The 23,061-nt window shown below is 41.2% G+C and overlaps 1 protein-coding gene across 8 annotated transcripts in view; it reads left to right on the top strand.

Annotated features, from left to right (window-relative positions):
* rerea (arginine-glutamic acid dipeptide (RE) repeats a) overlaps positions 1-23,061 on the top strand; it is a 509,606-nt gene that overhangs the window by 450,202 nt on the left and 36,343 nt on the right. For 7 of the 8 annotated variants that reach the window (XM_055659600.1, XM_055659606.1, XM_055659605.1 and 4 more), the window contains 4 exons: positions 12,403-12,562; positions 18,405-18,497; positions 21,038-21,237; positions 22,119-22,280. In XM_055659600.1, coding sequence (XP_055515575.1) covers positions 12,403-12,562; positions 18,405-18,497; positions 21,038-21,237; positions 22,119-22,280 — 615 coding nt within the window. The remainder of the gene's footprint in view (positions 1-12,402; positions 12,563-18,404; positions 18,498-21,037; positions 21,238-22,118; positions 22,281-23,061) is intronic. The other variant, XM_055659604.1, reaches the window with a different exon arrangement.

Genomic DNA, 23,061 nt, shown 5'->3' with positions numbered 1-23,061 from the left:
CTCAAATGGACCAACCGCATGAGGGCAGTGTCAGTGTCTGGTTATACTGAGGCGAATGATTCATCTTCTGACATCCAATGTCCTTTCCAATATCCACAAGGCGTGTCAAGGGTCTTCATTTCCTCAGATGTGTTTAGCTCCAAAAACGCTCAAGAAACTTAACACTCATCCAGGATCAAGTGACTTGCATGATTGGTATCCCATTCACCTAACAATCCATTCACTCACCCCCCCCAACCACCAGCAGTGCACCATGGTTGGACTATGAAAAATCCATTGTAGTTACTCTTAGTCTGCTCTAATAATACGCCCAAACTCTAAGCCTCTAATGTCAAAAAGCCCAGAGCAACATGCACACGAGGGTCCCATATAAGGAAAGCCGTGTTCCTTCACAAAGTCAGAGTGGTGGGGACAGACGAAGAATGCAACACAAGTTCATTAGAATTGGATCAGTGGTTCCAAGTTTTACAATTACAACCATTTCAGAGTGAAATGTGGGATTTCTTTCCTCACAAAGAATTCATTCATGTGGAATTCATTGCCACAGAAGGCTCGGGAGGCCAAGTCATTGGATATTTTAAAGATGGAGAATGATAGATTCTTGATTAGTACGGGTGTCAGTTGTTATGGGGAGACGGCAGGAGAATGGGGTTGAGCGGGCAAGATGGGTCAGCCAGGATTGAATGCCAGAGTAAACTTGATGGGATGAATGGCTTAATTCTGCTCCTATAACTTATGAAAGAGCCACAAAAATTTGGAGCACTCTTCCTGAAGAGGTCATGGGCACTGAGTCAGATTAACCTTTCAAGACAGAACTTAATAATGTTTTGTCAAGTAAAGGTTTCGAGGGATGTAGTGCAAATCAGATAAATGGAGTTAACGATGTGATGTGATCTAATTAAAAGGTGGAATATGCACAAGACTGAATTGCCTCCGTCTATATCTGTGAGAGAGCTGCAGCTAATTATGGAGCAAAGACCTTCAGGAAGGCTCCAATGATGAAAGTGTATCCGTCTTAGTGAAGCCTGCATTGCACTGGACGGAAAATTAGGCTTGTTTAATGATTCAGAGAGCAAACTGATCCTTTGTGACTTTTAACATTAGTGCATGTGTCTTGACTAAGTACTCAAGGCAAAATGTTGTGGCTGGAACAGTCATTACTACATCAGTTGTACACTATTTAGTTCTAAAATACTTTCAAGTAGCATTTCACTGTAACCCGAGTGTCAATAATATACATTTCAGACTGAATATATCTATGAATTTATGGCAGTTTATTTTGAGGTCTGTGGTTCCTTGATTAATTACTGATAGGCACCAGTTGGATTACATTTTTTTCAGGTCATCTTACTTACGGTGCTCAACATGGTGACTAACTCCCAACCATAACTCATTTGTGCAGGAAGAAAAAACAGTGCAGCTATTTGCTTTTGACAGGAATTAATACATCTTAGTTCATGGTTCTTAAAGCAACTGCATAGGAACATACAAAATTGGACCCACGGTGTGAACCACAATAAGGTTAAGACTGCCTCAGTTGCAGCGGAGACTGACAGACTAAAATATTTTCAGAGACCTGAAAATAGCAAGATGGAGCCAGAACGTGGCAACTTTTTGCTTGCTATTCCAGAAGAGGATCTAATATATCAGCCACAACAGTAATCTCACTCTCTCACTTATATATTGCTGTGCAGTATACTATACAGGCACCTCGCGTTTATGTGTGTTTGATTTATGTGTTTTTCAAGCAACATGCTTGTTCATTTAATACCAAAGCTTGATTTACACGCTCGTATTTTTGGAATAACGTGCTCAAATTTATTGCTAACAGTGTAGTCGCATATATGTTTAATTTGTGCAGTTTTGAATTACGAGCTGTTTTTTTGTAATGCCTGCACAAAACGTGAGGTGCCTATACCTATGTACACTTTGATTTGACTGGATAGCATTGGAAACAGATTTCTACCGTATCCCGGTTTATGTGACAATAATAAACTAGACTAAACTAAAAATCGCATGTTAAAATGAGGCATCCAAACCACGAGAATGGTTCTTCCTTAAGGAGAGGAATTTTGCCTGGTTAACCAAATATGAATTCGGAAGTACAGCAATGTTGTTGGCTCAAATGGCAATCTTTTCAGGGCAGTTAGAGGTGGCCTTTAACTGCTGCTGCCCACAAATCAACAAATAGATAAATAAAAATTCCTCAACCCCCTCAGCTGAATTACCTAGTTGCTGCAGAGTCTCAGTAGCCACTCCAAGTTGGTCAAAATCAACCATAATATTATTGAACTGCTGAATTCCTCCATCACTTTATCATTTGCACAATATTCCAGCATCTGCAGTTCCTTGTGTCTCCATAATAATGTTGGTATCTTGTTGTTTCACTACCAGGTGAAGTCAATGTGGGACTCTGCTTTGGTTCCATTGAGGAGGAATAATTTGCCAAGACTTTGACGCTTAGCCATTTAACTAAGATTACAGAAGGATTAGTGATGGCCTGGAGAAAAATGGAAAAAAGTACATTGAACTCATACTCTCGTGAAAATCCACAAGATAAATTATGTCCTTATCTGAGTTAGTTTGGATTAGTTACGTTTATTGTCATAGTGTGGCAAGGTGCAGATACAATGACCATTTTGCTTGCAGCAGCATCACAAAGACACAGAACTCAGGCAACACACAAATTATATATACATTTCACCATGACAGCGAAAAGGGAAAGACTGCGAAAACAAGATATTAGTACAAAAACACTTTTAGAAAGCAAGTGAAAAATGGAGTCTGTGCTATTCTGTTGTGGAAGGTGGATTAGGTTTGTGCAGTTCAGATCAAGAATGTGATGGTTGAAGGAAAGTAGCTGTTCCTGAACATGGTGATGTTAGACTTAAGGCTTTTGTGCCTCCTGCCCAGTGGTAGCAGTGAGGAAAGGGCACAGCCCGGATGGTGGGGATTCTTGACGATAAATGGCATCCTCTAGAGGCAGTGCCTCGTGTAGATATGAAGGGGAGTGCTGTGCCCGTGTTCATGCATGGAGATTTGGAAACGACAGGACTGAAGGCATAGAGGCAAATACAGTCAAAAGAAAACCTTTGGGCACTTAGAAGTGCGAGACTGGAAATCAACAGAAATCATTTTTTTAAATAACGTGTTTTAATTTTCCTCACTTTCCCAATGTATGTCGACCCAAATCGTGGCAGAAGCGGAAGTTGAGCGTGTTGTTTCATCAGAAGTCTGTAAAGAAACAAGGGCCATCTGTTTTACTATAATGAGCAAAGATAATAATAACTCTATAAATATAGCCGTGAGATCCATGAAATGGTTCTCTGCTTTTTACACTGCTATCCTCTATTTTGGATAAGGGAAAAATTGAAGTCATTTTTTGGGCACAAATTATTGAATGGACATCTCAATAAATTTAAATTGTACTATGACCAAAAATATGTCCATATGAGTATCTGCAGGATTTAATGTCACTCAGATTGCCAGACAGAAAAGTAGGTAAATGTACAATGCTGTATGTCTTTATTTATAAAACAATGACATTTTGGTTGTTTATCAAGTCAGAGATATTAATGTGTTGCACATTAAAATCTGTCACAATCATAGTGTCTTTATCTTGCTTCAATTAGATCAGGGGTGTCAAACTCATTTTAGGTCATGGGAAAAATGCGATTTCATGCGCGCCGGATCGCGTCGTGCAGGCGTGAACGCAGTCCGATCCAGCACCGGGGGGCAGCTGCAGCCCACTCTAGCATCGGGGAAGTCATCTCGCGGCTTGAATCGGACCCCTTCGCGGGAAGCATCCGGTCCACGGGCCGCAAGTTTGACACCCATGAATTAGATTATTCACCATTATTTTTTTTTAATTCTCTGTAGCTTGGTGTTCACTATTTCATGAAACTATCTCAATGTGTTGTTTTCTTGCTGTTGCTGTAATCAAATCAATCTATCTATAAATGTGCATTTGCTATAGCTTTGGAAACAGTTGAATTAACCGAAGTAGTGAAATTAGAATTGTAGTAAAATACATCAGGATTGATCAGAAATCAATTAAATTACACCAGTTTACTCATGGTTCAATTGTTTCCTGTCCATTATGACAGCATCTGGTTTAACTTCCACAATAAAATTGGAGGGGAACCATTATGGCTTCATCGGCTTAGGAAGAAATTGCCAATTACATCCTTAAATGTTCAGCAACAGGGAACATAATGGAAGTGAGCTGCAGCAAAACGTTCTGATGCATCCATTATTCTTTACGTATGCAAGCAAAATGTTGGTAATCTCTAAATGAAAGCTCTCCCCAAAGTATAACATAGTATCCCCAATATACAGTAAATAGACCACCCAGCATTTGGTGCTCATGTATTGATTTCTCTTCGTGCTAGTTGAAAATGACACCAGCTGGCATCTGCAAGATGCTCTACTTAATTCATAATTTATGGAAAGAACTTTATTCCTCGGATGAAAAAGAAACCTTGATCCCTTGATGGTACATGGTTATTCAAGATTGAAAGCTACATTTACACCTGAGATGATCAAATACCCTGCAACGATGGACAAATATGAAGTGTATTCTGTCAAGCTACACAGTTCTTTGCCCATGGGCATGTGTATGCTAAGCCGTGTATCTGATCCAGTGTGTGGTATGTTGAGGTAGACTTCCCTCCACTATGAGCAGCTTATATTGTTTGTTCAAGTGATGTAGGGCCATGTTTGTGAAGCTTGGGTCCGGTACAAACTGTAACGGTCAACATAATCGAACAATGGACCAAAACTGGTGTAAAGAATTCACCTTTGTTGAATCAAGGAACTGCAGATGCTGATTTACCAAGGAAAGAAACAAAGTGCTGGATTAACTCGGCATCCCTGGAGAACATGGATGGGTAACGTCGGGTGGGGACCCTCGGTCTGAAGAAGGATCCCGACCCGAAACGTCACCTGTCCATGTTCTCCAGTGATGCTGCATGACCTGCTGAATTACTCTGGTATTTTGTGTAAATTCTCCTTTGTATCCTGGATCAGAGCTTGATAACTCCAACATTTTGTGTCTATTTAAATACTTGACTGTATAAATGGAGCTGCTAGACTCTAATTCAAACTCTGCAATCTCAGTGCTTGCAATGTTTAGCTTTATTCAACGGAATGTTAATGCACAAATATTCTGTGCTTCATTTAACTCATCATTACTGTGTATGTTTGCCCTGTACCTTTGCTGTATTTTGGTCAATTTTACCAAGAGGAAAATTCCCATGCTGGGAATATTTTTAAATTAAGCTGTCAATCTGCATTAATGCATAAAATAATATTTTTTTTTATCATAACATTTGAGCAGCATAATCCTTTTGTAATTTTAAAGAAAAAGAGAAACGAGGCTTTAGAAAGATGTCATTGGTATTGTTTTTGACAGCCATTATGTCTGTCCTCAGAGTAAAAAGCTTTTTTTTCCCTTGTTATTTCTCTGCAAGCCTTTCCTGTATTTTGCAAAAGATTTTTCCTGTAGCTACTGTCATTTACTCATCACCTCAGGAGATTCAGAGACAAAACTGATGATGCTGTTAAACTCTGGAGCTGTATCTACGGTCGATCTTTTATCCTTCCGAGCGGCCATCATTAAGTATAAGCATAGCATATCTATATTTTATAGGGCGACCCTGACAGTTGTCAGGTTGATGCTCTGCAGGGATGGTAGGGTTGTGGATTTAATGAAGGGCAGATGAATAAGAAAATATTTACTGCTGGCAGGCTTGCAGTCAAATCTTGTGTGTTAAAGGTCCGGCAGAATGTCATATAAGAGTCCATCACCAAAAGCAGCCCTTAAGAGAACAGTGTACAAAGGTTTAGTTTCATTCTTATAACATTCATCTTAAATGTACAAGCTGTTATACCAGTCTACATTGAACGACCCCTTGCATTTTGCTGTCTCTTCTTGGTATTGCAACTTTATCAACAGCTGCTCTGAAGGCATTATCTTTTCTCCTGAAAGCTGCAATTTTCACCCAGCTAAATAAAAAGGCTATCCTTAAAGGCTCTCTATGCTCCATAGTCAGATCTATCTCCTGCATTTATTGGTGTCCCTGAGGTTCACCAAATTTTGAACTCGGCTTTTACCTCATAACTTGTTTGAAGCCCTTCCTACCGTGCTGAGTTTGTTCTACACAACGCAGTCAACAATATTGTGTACGTGCAATGTTCTTTCCTTTCTCATTGTCAATCTCCTGGACTTTTGGCCATCGTCCTTTCTCCCTCATCAATCCCTGCATGGTTCTGATTCCAAACGGTGAAATCATCTCAAGGAATAGATTGAGTAAACGCACAGTCTTTTACCCAGAGTAGAGGAATCAAGAACCAGAGGGTGTTGGTTGAAGGTGAGAGAGGAACGATTTAATAGTAAACTGAGGGGAATTTTTTTTTCACACGGAGGATAGTGGGTATGAGGAACGAGCTACCAGAGAAGGTAGTTGAGGCAGGCACTATACAACATTTAAAAGACATTTCAAGAGGTACATGGACTGGAAAGGTTTAGAGGGATATGAGCCAGACATGGACAAGTGGAACCAGCGTAGATAGGGAAGATGACCAAGAGTCTGGAGGTAGATTTTTAAGAAGAACATCGAAGTTTGTAAAAGATTAATTTTTGTCCTTCAGTTAAATAAATAAGGAGCAATTATGCCTTTCCCCTATGCCTTGATCCGTAGAATTTACTACCACTTCCCAATTGGACATGGTGGATATAGCATCAATACTTTAATGGGGGGGGATTTTGTCCATGGCTGTTTTGGGGCATCAGAATCTCTCCCTGTGCATTTAGAAAAAAATGACTTTGTGGTTCTATTTAATGAGGCGGAAAACAAAATCACTCTTGTAAACATAAGGGTACATTATTAGTATTACAAAATTGTTGAATTGGTCTTAATTAGGCCATTGCATTGATTTCTAAATCCCCAAAGCCATGTTGATATTTATAAATTCTGCCAGTTCATTAAAATCTGGCACACCACGGGTCTTCATTCTGTAATATTGCTGCCTTAGTTTATTGATATCATATCAATATAACATTTTTTTTGCTGTTCACACAATAAAAAACAATGAGCGTCGGGATTAAAGTTTGATCTAATTGAAGTATTAGAAATGATCAGCAAGTTGGGCGGCATGGTGGCGCAGCAGTAGATTTCCTGCCTTACGATGCCAGAGAGCCGGCTTTGATCCTGACCACAGATGCTGTCTGTACGGAGTTTGCACGTTCTCCCTGTTGCCGTTTGGGATTTCTTCAGGTTCTCTGGTTTCCTCCCACATCCCAAAGACGTCCAGGTTTGTAGGTTAATGGCTTCTGTAATTGTCCCCAGTGTGAAGGGTAGAATTAGTGCACGGATGATCGCTGGTCAGCGTGGAGGGCCAGTTTTGGCACTGTATATCTTAAATTAAGTTAATAAAGTGAAATTAGTTCCCAATAGCGAGTATAAAACAATGGATCATAACCTATCAAAGCTAAATAGTTCAAGAAGGATTTCTCTGCGTAAACATTTCTTGGTCGAAATCAGAACACTTTTCCTCAAAAAGCTGCTGAATACAAATAAACTAAAAATCCTAAATTGTAATTCCAAACTGAACCATGGTGAGAAAAGAGTTCAGATACAGATCAGGCTCGAATGAGTTCTTCCACTCCTGTAACTGTGGTCATCCTGGATTTGATGATCTCAAGGTCGCACCAAGTTTGTTGAATGTCTGACAGCAGCAGGAACACTAATATATTTTGGTATTCAAGGCACAGATCAAAATAAACCACTGGACCTACTTCATTTTGGTTTATTGTCATATGTACCGAGGTACAGTGAAAAGCTTTTGTTGCGGGTGAACCAACCAGCGGAAAGACAATACATGATTACAATCGAGCCATTCCCAGTGTACAGATGTAAGGGAATAATGTTTAGTGCAAGATACAGCCAGTCCGATCAAAGATAGTCCGCGGGTCACCAATGAGGTAGATAGTAGTTCACGACTTCTCTCTGGCTGTGGTAGGATGGTTCAGTTGCCTGATAACGGCTGGGAAGAAACTGTCCCTGAATCTGGAGGTGTGCGTTTTCACACTTCTATATCTTTTGCCTGATGGGAGAGGGGAGAAGAGGTAGTGGCAAGTGGCAAAGAATATTCTGACCTTGTCGAGGAAGCGCGAGATATAAATGGAGTCAATGGTCGGTTTGTGCGATGGTCTGGGCTGCGCCCACAATTCACTGCAATATTGTGTGGCCTTGGATGGAGCTGTTCCAATGGCACCTTGAAGTCCAGTATTGCGCCTGTTTCGTAAAATCTGCTGAATATGGTAGTTGATTGCAGTGTCCTGCATGGTACCATACTGACCACGGATAAACTCTGTTTTGAAGATAACTTTTGTTAGTACAAATTCTGATGCTATTAAAACTAAATAGCTGAGATTCGCAGATTAAACCAACTAAGGTCTTTCCACATTTGGTCTCTCTTCATGGCCTGTAGCAAATTATAGCAGCACGCCTTTAGCCTGTATGGTAGAAAATCTACAGTTCAAATTCCTTGGGATTGAGCAGCTTTTGAACCATGGATGTATATGGATCGCCTATACCAATATTTGTCACTCTAATAGTGTTTATTGTACCCTCTATGATTTTTTTTAATTTGTTACATTAATGGGGTGCAATAGTACAGGGAACCCTGCCATCCATTTTGGAAGGAATCCTGAATGTTCAGATGTTTTCAGACTATGCATTTGTTCTGGAGATCGTCCACGAACAGCAACTAGAAGTAAGATCTGAGGTGAAGAGAGCTGAGGGAAAAAAAACCTAATCAGTTTATACAGGAAGCTTCTCTTGATTCTGCTGTACCTTCACGGTTACGTAGAACATAGAACATCGTAACACAGAAACAGCCCCTTTGGCCCTCAGTGCTTGTGCCGAACATGATGCCAAGTTAAACCAATCTCCTCTGCCTGCAGGTGATCCATATCCCTCCATTCCCTGCATATCCATGGGCCTATTTAAAATCCTTCTAAGCGCAACAATCGTATTTGCTTCCACCAGATGGGACGTACGGTATAAATACAGAAATAAGCTGTTTGACTCTTTTCCCACTCGAGATCACGACTAATAATTTACTGCAGTGCCATCTTCCTGCTCTGCCCCATTCATCTTGATCCCCAATATATGCACAATGCGATCAATTTTTCCATCAAATATTTTCACTGAGCCCACACAGGACTCGAGTGTAGAGAATTCCCGAGATTCACTGTCTTCTGAATGGAGGTATTTTGTCTCAACCCCGAATGGCACATGGGTTCTGGGTACTGAAGCAGAGAGAAGCATTATCTCTTTGCCGAGCCTGCCAAGCTCCTTAAGAAGGTTGTATATTTGAAAATGCGGTTTCTGTGGGTATAGACAATGTCTGTTAGATAGCATGCTAAGCAGCTGTGTTTATAAGAACATTAAAGTTAAAGTGTACAGTGATCTACAAATAATACAGAATAACTTCAAATAAGAACAGTCATTGCTCAACATTATAAGTTGAGGACAAAGCCAAGGCAATGTTGAATTAAGAGTCTGAATTCATACAAGGGCTTGTGCGTTTTTTTTTCAATTAATGGCACTTTGTATTGGGTTTTTCAAATCTACAATGAGCTGAGATGTACAAAGCAAGCGTAGGCTATACAGCCTAGTTTGTTGATGAGCTGCAGCCTCACAGCTTCAGTGATCTGGGTTTGATTCTGACCTTGGGTGCTGTCTGTAGAGTTGGTATTTTCTTGAGTACATCAGTTTCCCTTTAGGTGCTCCAGTTTCCTTCCACATCCCAAGGATGGGCTGGTAGGTTAATTGGCCACTGTACTTGTAACACCTCCATCCCTTTTGCATGGGTTGGTGGCAAAAAGAATTGCAGGGGAAATTGATGGATATATTTGAAATGATTTGTGGCAGAAGTACGGGCAAATTAGGAGAGGGAGGAATGGCACAGGTGGGATTGTTCTCCTTGAAGCTGGCATGGGCTTGATGGACCGAGTGGCCTCCTTGCATGCCAGTATTCATTAAATGAGTCTTTGTTTACCCAAGCACAAAGCAGACGGCTTGTACTACTTGCTCAGCGTCTTGTGAAGATGACAACGATTACGTAGTAAGCACTGGGCCCTTTTCACGCAAGATCATTAACATTTTATTAAGTTGTTAGTAGTTGTTGTGCCACACAAGATACACCATATGTCTGAAAGTTATGTAGAACACAGGAGGAAAGAGACCGAGATGGTAACAGGGGTAATGATATACTGTGCTGCATACTCCAGGAATCATTACAAACTGTTCTTGCCATTAACATTTATGCTCATTAGTTTGTACACAAAAAAGTACCGGATAATTTGCCTGGTTGATTTCTTTGGAAAGAATCTTTGATCAATGATTTGCTTGTGCTAATGTTTCAGCAGAGTATTGATTCTGCCGGAGCTTTGTTCGCTGTGGGCTCAGAACACATTTGATTAACGTCCAATTGACTTTGTACGCATTGAAACCAGGAACCATTTTGCACTGATTTGTTCCTTTTTGAAGCCAGTCCGACATGTTCTTTTGTTTATGTACGTACGCTGCCGCCCATATAGTTAGCAGTGTGTGGTTCCAAATCTGTTTGATTCACTGCACTTCAACCCACATGGACTCTTAATCCCTGAACTGTGATGCAAAGCAAGATAGGTGGTGAAATGTGGACTGGATTTTTCAAATCCACTTTCTCTCTTTGTTCTCTTATTCCTTGCACAAAACCCGCTGGAACTTGTTGCCAACTTAATACCAAACCAATCTACCAGGAAACTTGAGGGGAATAACACAGCTTTTACATTTATATTGAAGTTTTTTTTAAAAGTTGAAACGCGCTTAGTGTGTGAGCTGCAATTAACGTGAAATTTATTTTTAATAACACAATTACTGAAGGCAGGTAATGTTCCGTGGAACCACTGGACAGAAATGGACGATACCTTAGGAAGAGAAGCAATTAGGGCTGAATGTAGTATATATATACTACCATAGATGGTTTCCATTATCATCCTTACATTCTTTATGATCAGAAAATGTTGGGGAGAAATTTGATCCCGTTTTGCTGTGACCAGTTTCCAGGCCAATCTTTCACATCAGATCCACTGTCAGGTTTTGTTCATTTGACACCAGCAACTTCCCGTGAAACATATTAAACCCTGAGTATAATCATTAGCATCTCAACTCCCTTTTAAGATCCTATTTTCATTTTTAAAAGAAACTGGGTTCAGAATGATTGTGTACTTGGGTCTGCAAAAACTAATAGAAGGCGTTGAGAGGAATTGTAGATCCCACCAATCACAAAATTGAAGTACGCCATATTTAATCTTCAGTGCCGGAGGGAATTTGGGCATTGTACTTGTGAATCGTGACCCTCCCAATGCCCAACTTGAAAAGCAGAAAATGTCAGAAATACTCAGCTGATCAGACAGCACCAGCAGTGTAAGAAATGGATGACATTTCTGGTCAATTACCTTTCATAAACAATGGTATCTCAGACCCTATTTCTGAAATGTTGCTCCTGTTTCTCTCTCCATTGACACCACCTGTGAAATTTCTGCATTTGGGATTTCCAGCATCTTCAATATTTTGTGTAAAGAGACTGGGAATGCCTTCCTGTTCATGAAGCATCTTCCCAAGGAGTGGTCATCAGTCATTAAAAACAGAGATCCAGTAGTCCTCTACACATATATATTTGCACTTATTTTATGAACCCTTTTTTAAAAGTAAATTTATTTTGGCATTTTGCGAGAGGGGTTTGTGAGTTAATGCCAGATAATTTGTTGATATCACAAGAGATTGATTGAGTTTCATTCAAAATCTGTGTTCACTTCCGTTAGAGGTTATTGAATGACAATCCACCATCTAACGTCATGATCTTCCAAAGCCAAGACCTAACGTGAAAGGTTAGGGACAGTAGACACATGGGAATAACAAGTTATGCACATTACACACTCCTAAGTGTTATAGTTCTTCGTCGTCACTGGGTCCGAATCCTAGAACCCTCCCTCCAACTGCGTAGTGGAAGATTTTTCATCAAAATTGCTGCAGTTGTTCGAGAAGGTGGTCACCTCCATCTTCTCAGGGTCACTGGAAGATGGGCAGCAGATGCTGGCTTTGACAATGACGACAACGCTTGCTGTTTTCCCAGTGTATGACACAGCCATCTGTAACCCAACTATTGCAGATGATGCCCAACAACATCTTTACCTGACAGTTACATACATTGAGATTGTACAATGTGCTTTTATTGAGTTGGAAATTGAGCATGTTTTGTACATTTCAACAAGCGTGCGGTTCGAAGGAAACAGAGCTTCGGTGTTAATAAGACCCTGTTAATGGCCATTGTTCTGTTTTGTTTCAGGGCGAACTGGTAACATTTTACTACTACTGGAAGAAAACCCCAGAGGCAGCCAGCTCCCGAGCTCACCGTCGACATCGCAGGCAGGCTGTATTCCGGAGAATTAAAACACGCACTGCAACAACTCCAGTGAACCCATCGCGACCACCATCTGGTGAATTCTGTAAGTTGCAATCAGGTTGATTACAATTTTCAAGAAATAATTCACAAGGGACCAGGCAATTTATGTTTAGCAAGCCATGCAACCCATTTTAATCAGTTGTCATAGATTGACAAAGAATTGGTATATTAAGTTTGATTTTGTATGAAACTTTAAGCTGGCGACACAATATAACTAAAATCTATCCCTATTTTACAAGTAAATTATTATTAAACTCCAGGTAACTCTGAATGGTTGATTCAGCTTTCAGTACAGTTAAACACTCCTTGGTCCATTGAGAAAGTGGTTGTTATTGAATCTTCATGAGTACAAAACATATTGAAAGATCAGAGGAGGTGCATATTTTAGAGAATTTAGTCAGGCAGTGGTTGGCGTGTTTATGGGGAGAGCATTTTGGAGACTGTGAGCATTAACTCATAAATTTCAAGTAGTTATGGAAAGGAATAAAGGGCCTGTCCCACTAACGCGACTTTTCAGCGACTGTCTTCGATCTTCAAGCTTGAGGGCATTCGGCTGAAACTTATTCATACAGAGGATGGCGAGTATATGGAATAAGCTGCCAATGGAGGTGGTTGAGGCAAGTACTACAACAACGTTTAAAAAACATTTGGACAGGTACATTTGGATGGGAAAGGTTTAGAGGCATATGGGCCAAACACGGGCTGGTGGGACTAGTGCAGATGGGGCATCTTGGTTGGCATAGGCAAGTTAGGCAGAAAGTCCTTCTCTATGACTCTGTAACTCAAGAAGCGTCTGGTCTGATACTTGAATCTCCATGGCATAGAAGGCCACAAGCCAAGACCTGGAGAGTGGGATTTCTGTAGATGGCATTTGATGGTCTGCATGAACATTGTGGGCCGAAGGGCCTTTATGCTGTATGACGATGACTTGGGGAAAAACAAGTATACATTCCAAGCAAATTCAGCCGTAGAAATACATGACATATTCACTATTTTAAACTGGATTTGTCAAACAAACTTAATACTTACTGACGGCAATGAAAACCAAATGCATAGATAACATTGACACCTTTCAGTGATTGATAATGCCACTATTTATACCTCAATTGACAGAAGCATTTGTTCGGCACTTATTAATTAGTGTGCTGTGTGAAAGCAATTGAATGGTCACAGTCTGTCTCTCATGTTGTTGCTTTCATACTTCTAAAAATACATTTTAATAACTGCTTAAAAAATTGATATATTTTTCAGACGATGTGTTATTACAGCAGAGGCTGCTGGAAAGTATGAAATATGTGTTTTTAGTCTTGCCAGTGGTGGGCTTTGTTCCTTTCTTCACAATCATTTAGCAATTTGCGGGAGGCATCTGCAGATAAAACTGAACAACATGCAAATGTTGTCACTTGTAAGAACGGCATTCGTTGGATTGCCTCTTCTAAGTCAGCCGGGTTATTCTGCTGGCACAATGTTTGTGCTCTAGCTGCCTAAATCAGTAATTATATCTGGGCATGTACATGTTCCATTATCAGCATTTGCGTATGCAGAATAGCACAGTACTCTGCAGTCGTTTTACCAGGCCAGCGGATAAGCAGTGTAGACATGTTGCCACTGATCACTTTAAAAGAAAAACATAATATGAATCTCAGGTTCTCCTGGGACAGACAATGTGATGGCTTGCTGCTTTATGTTGGAGTTGAAGCAACAAACAGTACAAGGCACCATCTGGGAGACACGAGGAACTGCAGATGCTGGAATCTTGGGCAAAACACAAAGTGCTGGAGTAACTTAGCGGCTCAGTCAGCATGTGTGGAGTGAATGGATAGATGACATTTGGAGTTGGTCTGAAGATGGGGACTGCCCTGAATCATCACCATTTCCTCCACAGATGCTGCCTGACCCACTACGTTACTCCAGCACTTTATATTTTACTCGAGGCACCACCTTGGAATAGTTTTGTCAACGTTTGCAGCATGTATCGGACCTGGCCCTTCTAATTGGATATTCCCATCAATTGCAGCACCCTGAATGCAATGAATAAATCCTAACCAACCAAGAACATAAGTCAAAAAACTAACGTGCTAATTTATGGTTTAATTAAAGCATAATGTTTAATATGTAATTTGAAAAATTAGTGTTACCTAAGGGGCTATCCCTCTGCGGCGACCTAATCCGCGAGTTCAGAAGAGTTTGCCCTCAACTCATGCTCGCAGCTGGCGGACACGAGGTCCTAGGAGATCTTTGTAACTCTCCTTCATGCTCGAGAGTAGTCCCCGCGTACTCGAGGCCTCAGCTAAGTCGCAGCGTATTTTTCAACACGCTGAAAAATGCCCGCGAGTAAAAAAAGGGTTGCCATGGAAAAAATCAATATTTATTTTACTCGTAGGTTTAGTCGAGGTAGGTCGTAGTAGGTCGGCATGTTATTCGTTGGTAATCGAAGGTAGTCGTAGATAGTCTTCAACATAGTCGAAGGAGGTCGGCTTCACTCTCCACTATTCGGTGTCCAATTTTCCCGAAGCTAGCCAAAACTAATCTTCAACATAGTCGAAGGAGGTCTTCAACATGACGCTTTTTCAAACTCTCCTAAATACTTCTAACCTCGCCAAGTAGGTCGCTGCAGTGGGACAGCCCCTTTATGTCTAGAAATGTAGTTAAGACATTTTTTTACTTTAGATATACAGCATAGAAATAGGCCCTTCAGCCCACCAAGTCCGCGCCAACCAGCAATCACCCCCATACACTAGCACTATCCTACACTCTCGGGACAATTTACCAAAGTCAATTAACCAACAAACCTTTAGGTCTTTGGATTGAGGGAGGAAACCCGAGCACCCGGAGAAACCTAACGCGTCACAGCCATTGCGTAGAAACTCTGTACAGACAGCACCTACAGTCAGAATCAAACCCTGGTCTAAAGCAGCAACTGTCGCTGTGCCACTGCGCTGCCCCTAAATAGTTTTTATTTTGAGTCTCAAATTTTTTTTTTGCATGTGTGTTTATTTTGTTGATGGAGTTTTAACACTCATTTGTAGAATTTTCTTCAATTCTTCTTTGATCATGACAAGACTAGCAAGGACATTTATTTCATATTAACTTTCCCTGAAACGATGGGGGAAGATCTTCTCGAATCAATGTATTTCTTGTGGTTTCAGTACTCCCACATTTGCTCACTAATTAGATTTTCCAGGATATTGATTCAGTGATCGTGACGGAAGAAGGCAGCTCCAGTCGGTGTGTGACTCAGTGTTACTGCCGTTCCTGTGTCATTTCTGCAGTTGTCACAGGGAAGAGAACTGCTGTTCAATTTAGTTTATTATTGTCAGGTGTACCGAGGTACAGTGAAAAGTTTTTGTTTGCGTGCTTGGGGCCAAAGCGTTCCTGCAGTTGTACAGGGTCCTAGTGAGACCACACCTGGAGTATCGTGTGCTGTTTTGGTTTCCAAATTTGAGGAAGGCCATTCTTGCTATTGAGGGAGTGCAGCATAGGTTCACAAGGTTAATTCCCGGGATGGCGGGACTGTCATATGCTGAGAGAATGGAGCGGCTGGGCTTGTACACTCTGGAATTTAGAAGGATGAGAGGAGAGCTTATTGAAACATATAAGATAAGGGTTTGGACACACTTGAGGCAGGAAACATGTTCCCGATGTTGGGTGAGTCCAGAACCAGGGGCCACACTTTAAGAAAAGGGGTAAGCCATTTAGAACAGAGATGAGGAAACACTTTTTCACACAGAGAGTTGTGAGTCTGTGAAATAATCTGCCTCATAGGGAGGTGGAGGCCGGTTCTCTGGATACTTTCAAGAGAGAGCTAGATCGGGCTCTTAAAGATAGCGGAGTCAGGGGATATGGGAAGAAGGCAGGAACGGGGTACTGATTGTGGATGATCAGCCATGCTCACATTGAATGGCGGTGCTGTCTCAAAGGGCCAAATGGCCTACTCCCGCATTCATTGTCTATCCAGACAAAGAAAAGACTACATGATTACAATCAAGCTGTCTACAGAGCACAGATAAAGGATACAACATTTCGTGCAAGTTATAACATTGAAGTCCGATTAAACATGGTTTAAAGGTTTGAAATGAGGTAGGAGGTCATGCCCGCACTCTAGTTGATGAGAAGACCAGGAGCTGGGAAGAAACTGTTCTGGAAGTAGCACTGATGTCTTGTTGTGCTCCATCCTTTTGATTGAGACCACAAGCCGCAATAATGGTGGGGATAGTCATTATGTCAGGGGGAAAGGGCACATAACAAGGCATCTGCTAGATGGACATGAAGCCAAGACAAGACACAAAGTGCTGGAGTAACTCAGTGGGTCAGGCAGCACCTTTGAAGAACATGGATAGGTGACGTTTTGGGTCAGAACCCTTCTTCACTGACTGATGGGGTGGGGAAAGAAAGCTGGAAGAGAAGAGGGTCAGGACAAAGCCTGGCAGGGAATACGTTGTTGCATGCGAAGGGGGTTTTGATGGTAGATGGTTCACAAAGACCAGAGATGAATAGTTAGGTGTGAGACAAAAGTGTTGTGAAGCTAGAGGAAGGAATGGATGGGGGGGGGGGGGGGGGGGGGGTGTTATGTTGTTACCAAGACAACTTATTGCAGATCCTGGTCACCCTTGGTGATCTTCCCGCCCCCACCCCATCCCACCAAAGTGCAGAACAGTACTCTGAATTTGACTACAATGCACCAATATGGTTGGTGGTTAATTGTTCAATGAAATAGCAAGTAAGCTGTTGAGTCCATTGCAAAATTAGAGTTGTGGATCAATGCTGCCGTTTTGATATCCAGTTCCCATGGGTAGCATCCTGAAACAATAACATTGTTTCTTTCGCACCATGTGCTGCCTGATATGTTAGCTATTTTCAGCATTTTACATTTTCTTTCCAGATTCTTTAAAAGTGCCTTTTTTTTAAATAAATCTATATCTGTATCTATATCTTGCGAGGAATTATCTAAATTTCTCCCAAGTTCTTGTGTCCAGTTTGCTTACAGGTGCTAAATTGCTCCTTCAATATTATTCATAATTATAAAAATTGTGAGCTATCTGTGAAAGCACTTGAAAGGTTACGTGCTTGGGTTTCCACTCAATCTATACAGCAATGACCACTTTACATGCAGTGATGTTCAAAACGGATAATAGAAGAGTAATTTTTTTTAATTTGTGGTTGCAGATGAAATTAAAGACCAGAAAGGTTTACACGTTTACAGTTGGCAGATTTTTTATTTTATGTTATAAAATACTATGGCCCTGAACTTCAAGAAGTAAATTGATCAGCTCTGGGGTCTGCATTGGTACACAAAAAGAAACTGAATACATTTTTTTGACAGTCTCCCCAGCATACACTGACGTTAAAAATAAAAATAATTGATATTGACACTCAATAATTGAAAGACATTGCGCAATGATTGTCATTTCAAGGTGGATTTTCACCCAAAGCTTCTCTTTTATACGTCAGAAATAGTCTACGATAGGAGGATCGGAGCAGGGATAAAGCTATGTACTGTTATCTGTGGGAAACCTTCTATAACTTATGTTAATTAAGTTGTAATCTCAACATTGCAAATAAATTAAAGAGTATAAAACATTAATGTGCGGAAATATATTTTGAGCAAATGAATAAAAGTGCAGCTTTAGTGAAGGAAATTCTCTGTAGCATAATAAAATCCAGTAGCCTAGTTGTAAATTATGTCGGAAGACAATTCACTATTGTGGCAATTCATCTTTACAGCTTTTTAGAAAATGTGTAATAAATACATAGGAAATGTTTGGGCTTTAGATAATGTGTATTCATACTGGTTAATGTTAACCGGGTGAGTAAAATAAATAGTATGCAACAACTTACACTATCTCCATCGCTGAAAATACTGATTTTTATAATTCTTTTCACAGTGGATCTCAGCTCAGCCAGTGAGGATGACTTTGACAGTGAGGACAGTGAACAGGAATTGAAAGGCTACGCCTGCCGTCATTGTTTCACCACCAGTAGGTGTTCTTATAATTCATATTCAATGAAGGAATGAGATACGTTTGGCCGGTTATTTTGAAATGGCATTGTATGTAAATTGTTTTGAAAAGTATTTAACCACAGGTCACTTCCAAGATTTTCATCAATATGTGCATATTGTAAGTGCCATGTGTGCTAACTCATCGGCCGAAAGGGCCTGTTACTGTGCAGTACTGTTCTGTGTCCTGTGCTGCAACTGTGCACCCCTGATCATATCTGCGCATGTGCATGTTTATTATGCCCATTTAATATGCACATATTATGACATGCACATGCAGTCATGGTGGCGCAATGGTAGAGTTGCTGCCCTACAGCAAAAATGCAGCACCGGAGACCCGGGTTCAATCCCGACGACGGGCGCTGTCTAGACGGAGTTTGTACATTCTCCCCGTGACCTGCATGGGTTTTCCCCGAGATCTTCGGTTTCCTCCCACATTCCAAAGGCGTACAGGTTTGTAGGTTAATTGGCTTGATAAATGTAAAAATTGTCCAGTATAAACTGATAACAAATCGTCCCTGATGGACTCTTTGGAAGTGATGACCACATGGTACAAGGTTTTACCCTGGAGCCTTGCATACAATTGGATAGTGGCACAGATGCACTTGGGGTGGGAGATGTGGAAGTGTATTGAGTTCTTGACAACCAAGCTTGCTTAGAGGTCAATCACAGCCCTTCTTTCTAGCATCTCATCAGTTTCAATATAGTGCGCAATGTAGTGTCAGCCACAAACTTGCCATCTTGTCATGAGTATTTAGGATGAGGTTCTCTCTTCTTCTCTTCTTAAGCCCTTTGCTCCTCTCGGGAGCATAGGCCTTTCACAAATGTCCTCCACTCGGTTATTGGCAGTTCTTTCGAGATCTCCCCAGCTGAGCCCACTCTCAGCCATTTCTGTCTGGACCTCTTCTCCAGCTGTTCCTGGGGCGACCTCTTTTCCTTTTACCTTGGGGGCCCATTTCAGGGCTTGGTGGGTGATGTTTGTGGCAGGTTTCCTGAGGGTGTGTCCAATCCAACTGCATTTTCTCCTTCGAATTTGTAGGTCAATGGGCTCCTGGCTTGTTCTTTTCCACAGGTCCACATTGTCTCTCCACCAAAGGCAGGTGTTAATGAATGTTTGTAGTGTGTTTTGTGGTATTCCATGTGTCTGATCCATACAGCATCACCTGTTTCACATTTGAGTTAAAGATGCATATTTTGATGTTGATTGAGTTGTGTTTTGAGCTCCAGATCTTCCTGAGCATGTTAACACCACCCTAGCCTTATTGATTCTACTTTTTAAGTCTGCCTCTGCCGCTACGGGGATGTCCACAACACTGCCCCGGTGAATGTTTCTACCTCCTCTAGAGCAGTGCTGTGCATACGGATAGGGTTGCTGGTTTTGGAGTGGATCCTCGTCACCTGTGTCTTTGCTGCATTGGGTGTAAGACCAAGTTTTGTTGCAGCTTGTGAGAGTCTGTCCGTCTTCTCCTGCATTTGTGTGTGTGTGTGTGTGTGTGTGTGTGTGCCAGTGTACTTGTGAGTGTGTGTGTGTGTGAAAGGAGAGCTATGTCGTCTGCAGGTTCTCTGTGGTGATGTTATGTTGGCTGACATCTGCCTCGTGTTTGCACAGTAAAATGGCGAGGGGAAATGCTTTTCTTTGAAAACACAGGTATAAATGAACGTAAATAGTGGTTAAGCCTTTAATGGTGAAGTTACCTATTTCTGTAATTCATTTGTGGAAAATGTGATGACCCAAGACCCAATTTCTTCAAATTCAACGTTCCTATACGTAATGGCAAGAACATTGTAAGGAGCGAACTTAAATTTGAAAAGCGGTATTTTGTCACCACTCCATCTATCTTGAGCCATTTTGTTTACCAGACATTGTGAGGGATATAAGAGAAGACAAGTGTATGGAGTGGATGACAGATCAGCCATGGTCTTGTGACAGAGCAAACTGTATCCAAATATTCTGATTATGTCACTGTATTTGACCTTAAAGAAGCACAAAAGGATTCTGCAGGAAACATCTCCCCTCTGATTTTCTTCCATTTTTATGTGCCTACAACTCAGTACTACTAATATCACAGTTAAGAGCAGTATATTTGACAGAAGCGTGGTTGACGATCAAAATCCTGTGTCTTGTCTTTTAAAGACCTTAAGCATAATTTGTTACATTTGGAGACACAAGAAGCTGCAAATGCCAGAACGGTGTGCAAAAAAATAAAGTGCTGGAGGAACTCAGCAGGACAGGCAACATCCCTGGAGGGAATGGACAGATGACGTTTTGGATCAGGACCCAAACATTTGTCTAAAGAAGGTCTGAAGATCCATCCTGACCCAAAAGAACATCTGTCTATTCTCTCCACAGATGCTGCCTGACTTGCTGAGTTCCTCCAGCACTTTTTTTTTGCTCAAGATTGGAATTTATCTGATTTGTGCAAGTTTCTTGCCAATCTTGATGTCAGCATTGGAATTTTATATTTCAATAGAGTTTTTATTGAAAATAGTGCAATATTTCTGTTTTTTTTTTAAACACAGCATCCAAAGACTGGCATCACGGTGGAAGGGACAACATATTATTGTGCACAGAGTGTCGGATTCATTTCAAGAAATACGCGGAGCTGCCACCCATCGAGAAACCAGTGGATCCCCCGCCATTTATGTTTAAACCAGTTAAAGAAGAGGAAGATGGGCTCAGTGGGAAACATAGCATGAGGACCAGAAGGAGTCGGGGCTCGGTATGAGAGTCCTTCTTTCTTTCATTTTCGTTTCATGAAATATGAAATTTAGGCACGTTCGAAGTGATGTAGACGTGGTGAATGGTTTGCCATTATTTTCTGAAAGCTCGTCATGCATTTTCGCAGCAACGTGCATCCTAATTTATTGCTGCATCAAATACGATGGTGTGATGCAAAGTGGCACCGAGCCACATGCATCATATCACGTAAAGCAATTCACATTGTGCTTTAATGCATTCCGGCTCAGTGACACCAAACTGTTTTGATTTAGTGTTGTCATTTTGTTCATGCCGCAGACATGAAATGTTCTCTGTTGGGTATTCTATATTTCAAATTTATATGATGCGTATGAAAAGCGATTCATTAAAATATAAAGGTGGTGTTCGGTTTTGCAGCAAGAAGCACTCCTTCTCCTGGCTGCAGCTAATAAAGAAATGGAGACTGGAGACGGCGCGTGCAGAAATATTCCCCAGTGTGAGATTGTGTAGGTGGGGGCTTCAAAACCAATCTCAGTTCTAACCTGCACATTTTTGATAAATCTGCCCAACCAAAAGATCTCTTTTTCTCACTTGAAATATGCAGTTGCTGTCGATCTAAAACAATGACTGATAAACAGTAGGAGTAGACGAAGTGTTCAGATCACAGGGCTGGTTTTAGAAAAGTAATTCTGCAATTCGTTTCTGTGCAAGCCCGCACCTCAAAATTAGCGTGGCCGTTTTCTTATATAAAAAGTAGAAATGTCACAAATCGAGTCTCAACTGGCAACATCTACCAGTAGCTAACTAGAAAATATTAATTGGAATCTTTTGTGATTAAAGCGCATTTGAATTATTTATCACCCGAATCCATCTGGGTCTAATAATAATTTTATTGTTAATTAGATGTCTTCACTGCGCAGTGGTCGTAAAAAGCAGACGGCCAGCCCCGACGGTAGAACCTCACCTATCAATGAAGACATCAGGTCCAGCGGCCGTAACTCTCCCAGTGCTGCTAGCACATCCAGTAATGATAGCAAAGCTGACTCTATGAAAAAATCCAGCAAGGTAATGTTCTGATAATCATTGTAAGCAATTACATGCTGCATTGTCATGCCTAATGAAAAGGGCCTTTATTGAGGTTAGGGCGAGGCAGGCTTCAGACCTAGCACCACGCATATTCTGAGACGTGGCAAAAAATAAATCTTTCCCTTAAATTATTTTAAACGCCAAATTTAAAATGAGTCTACTAAAACTCGAGATCAGGCTGGAATTTTGTTTAGAGATACAGCGTGGAAACGGAGAAAACCAAGACACAAAGTACTGGTGTAACTCAACGGGTCAGGCAACACCTCTGGAGAACGTGGATGGATGACCCTTCTTCAGACTGGTTGTGGGGGGTTGGGGAAAGAAACCTGGAAGAGAGATGGGGCAGGACAAAGCGGCAGGTTTGAGACTCACTGAGTTCAAAGGCCCCAGTCGATCACCCGTTCACACTAGTTATTCCCTTTCTCATCCACTCCCTCCACACTAAAGGCCAGTTAACTTGCGGGTCTTTGGGATGTGGGGGGAGTACCTGGAGGAAACTCACGCAGTCATGGGGAGAATATGCAAACATCACACAGACAGCACCTGAGGTTAGGATCGAACCTAGGTCTCTGATGCTGCAAGGCAGCAGCTTTACTAACTGCGCCACTATGTGGTGGCTCAATCTGTTGGTTCCGGTTTTCCAAAATAAATTGTTGTTGTGACTGATAACATCACAATTCATGAATGTTACCTCGCTATCAATATTATTGCATCTCACACGCTGCGGGTATATTTTCTCTTTCCATATTTATATTGCTTA

Source organism: Leucoraja erinacea, chromosome 30, assembly GCF_028641065.1.
Source record: "Leucoraja erinacea ecotype New England chromosome 30, Leri_hhj_1, whole genome shotgun sequence".
Taxonomy (NCBI): domain Eukaryota; kingdom Metazoa; phylum Chordata; class Chondrichthyes; order Rajiformes; family Rajidae; genus Leucoraja; species Leucoraja erinaceus.
Note: the sequence above shows the minus strand (reverse complement) of the source record. Positions and strands in the feature narration are given on the sequence as shown.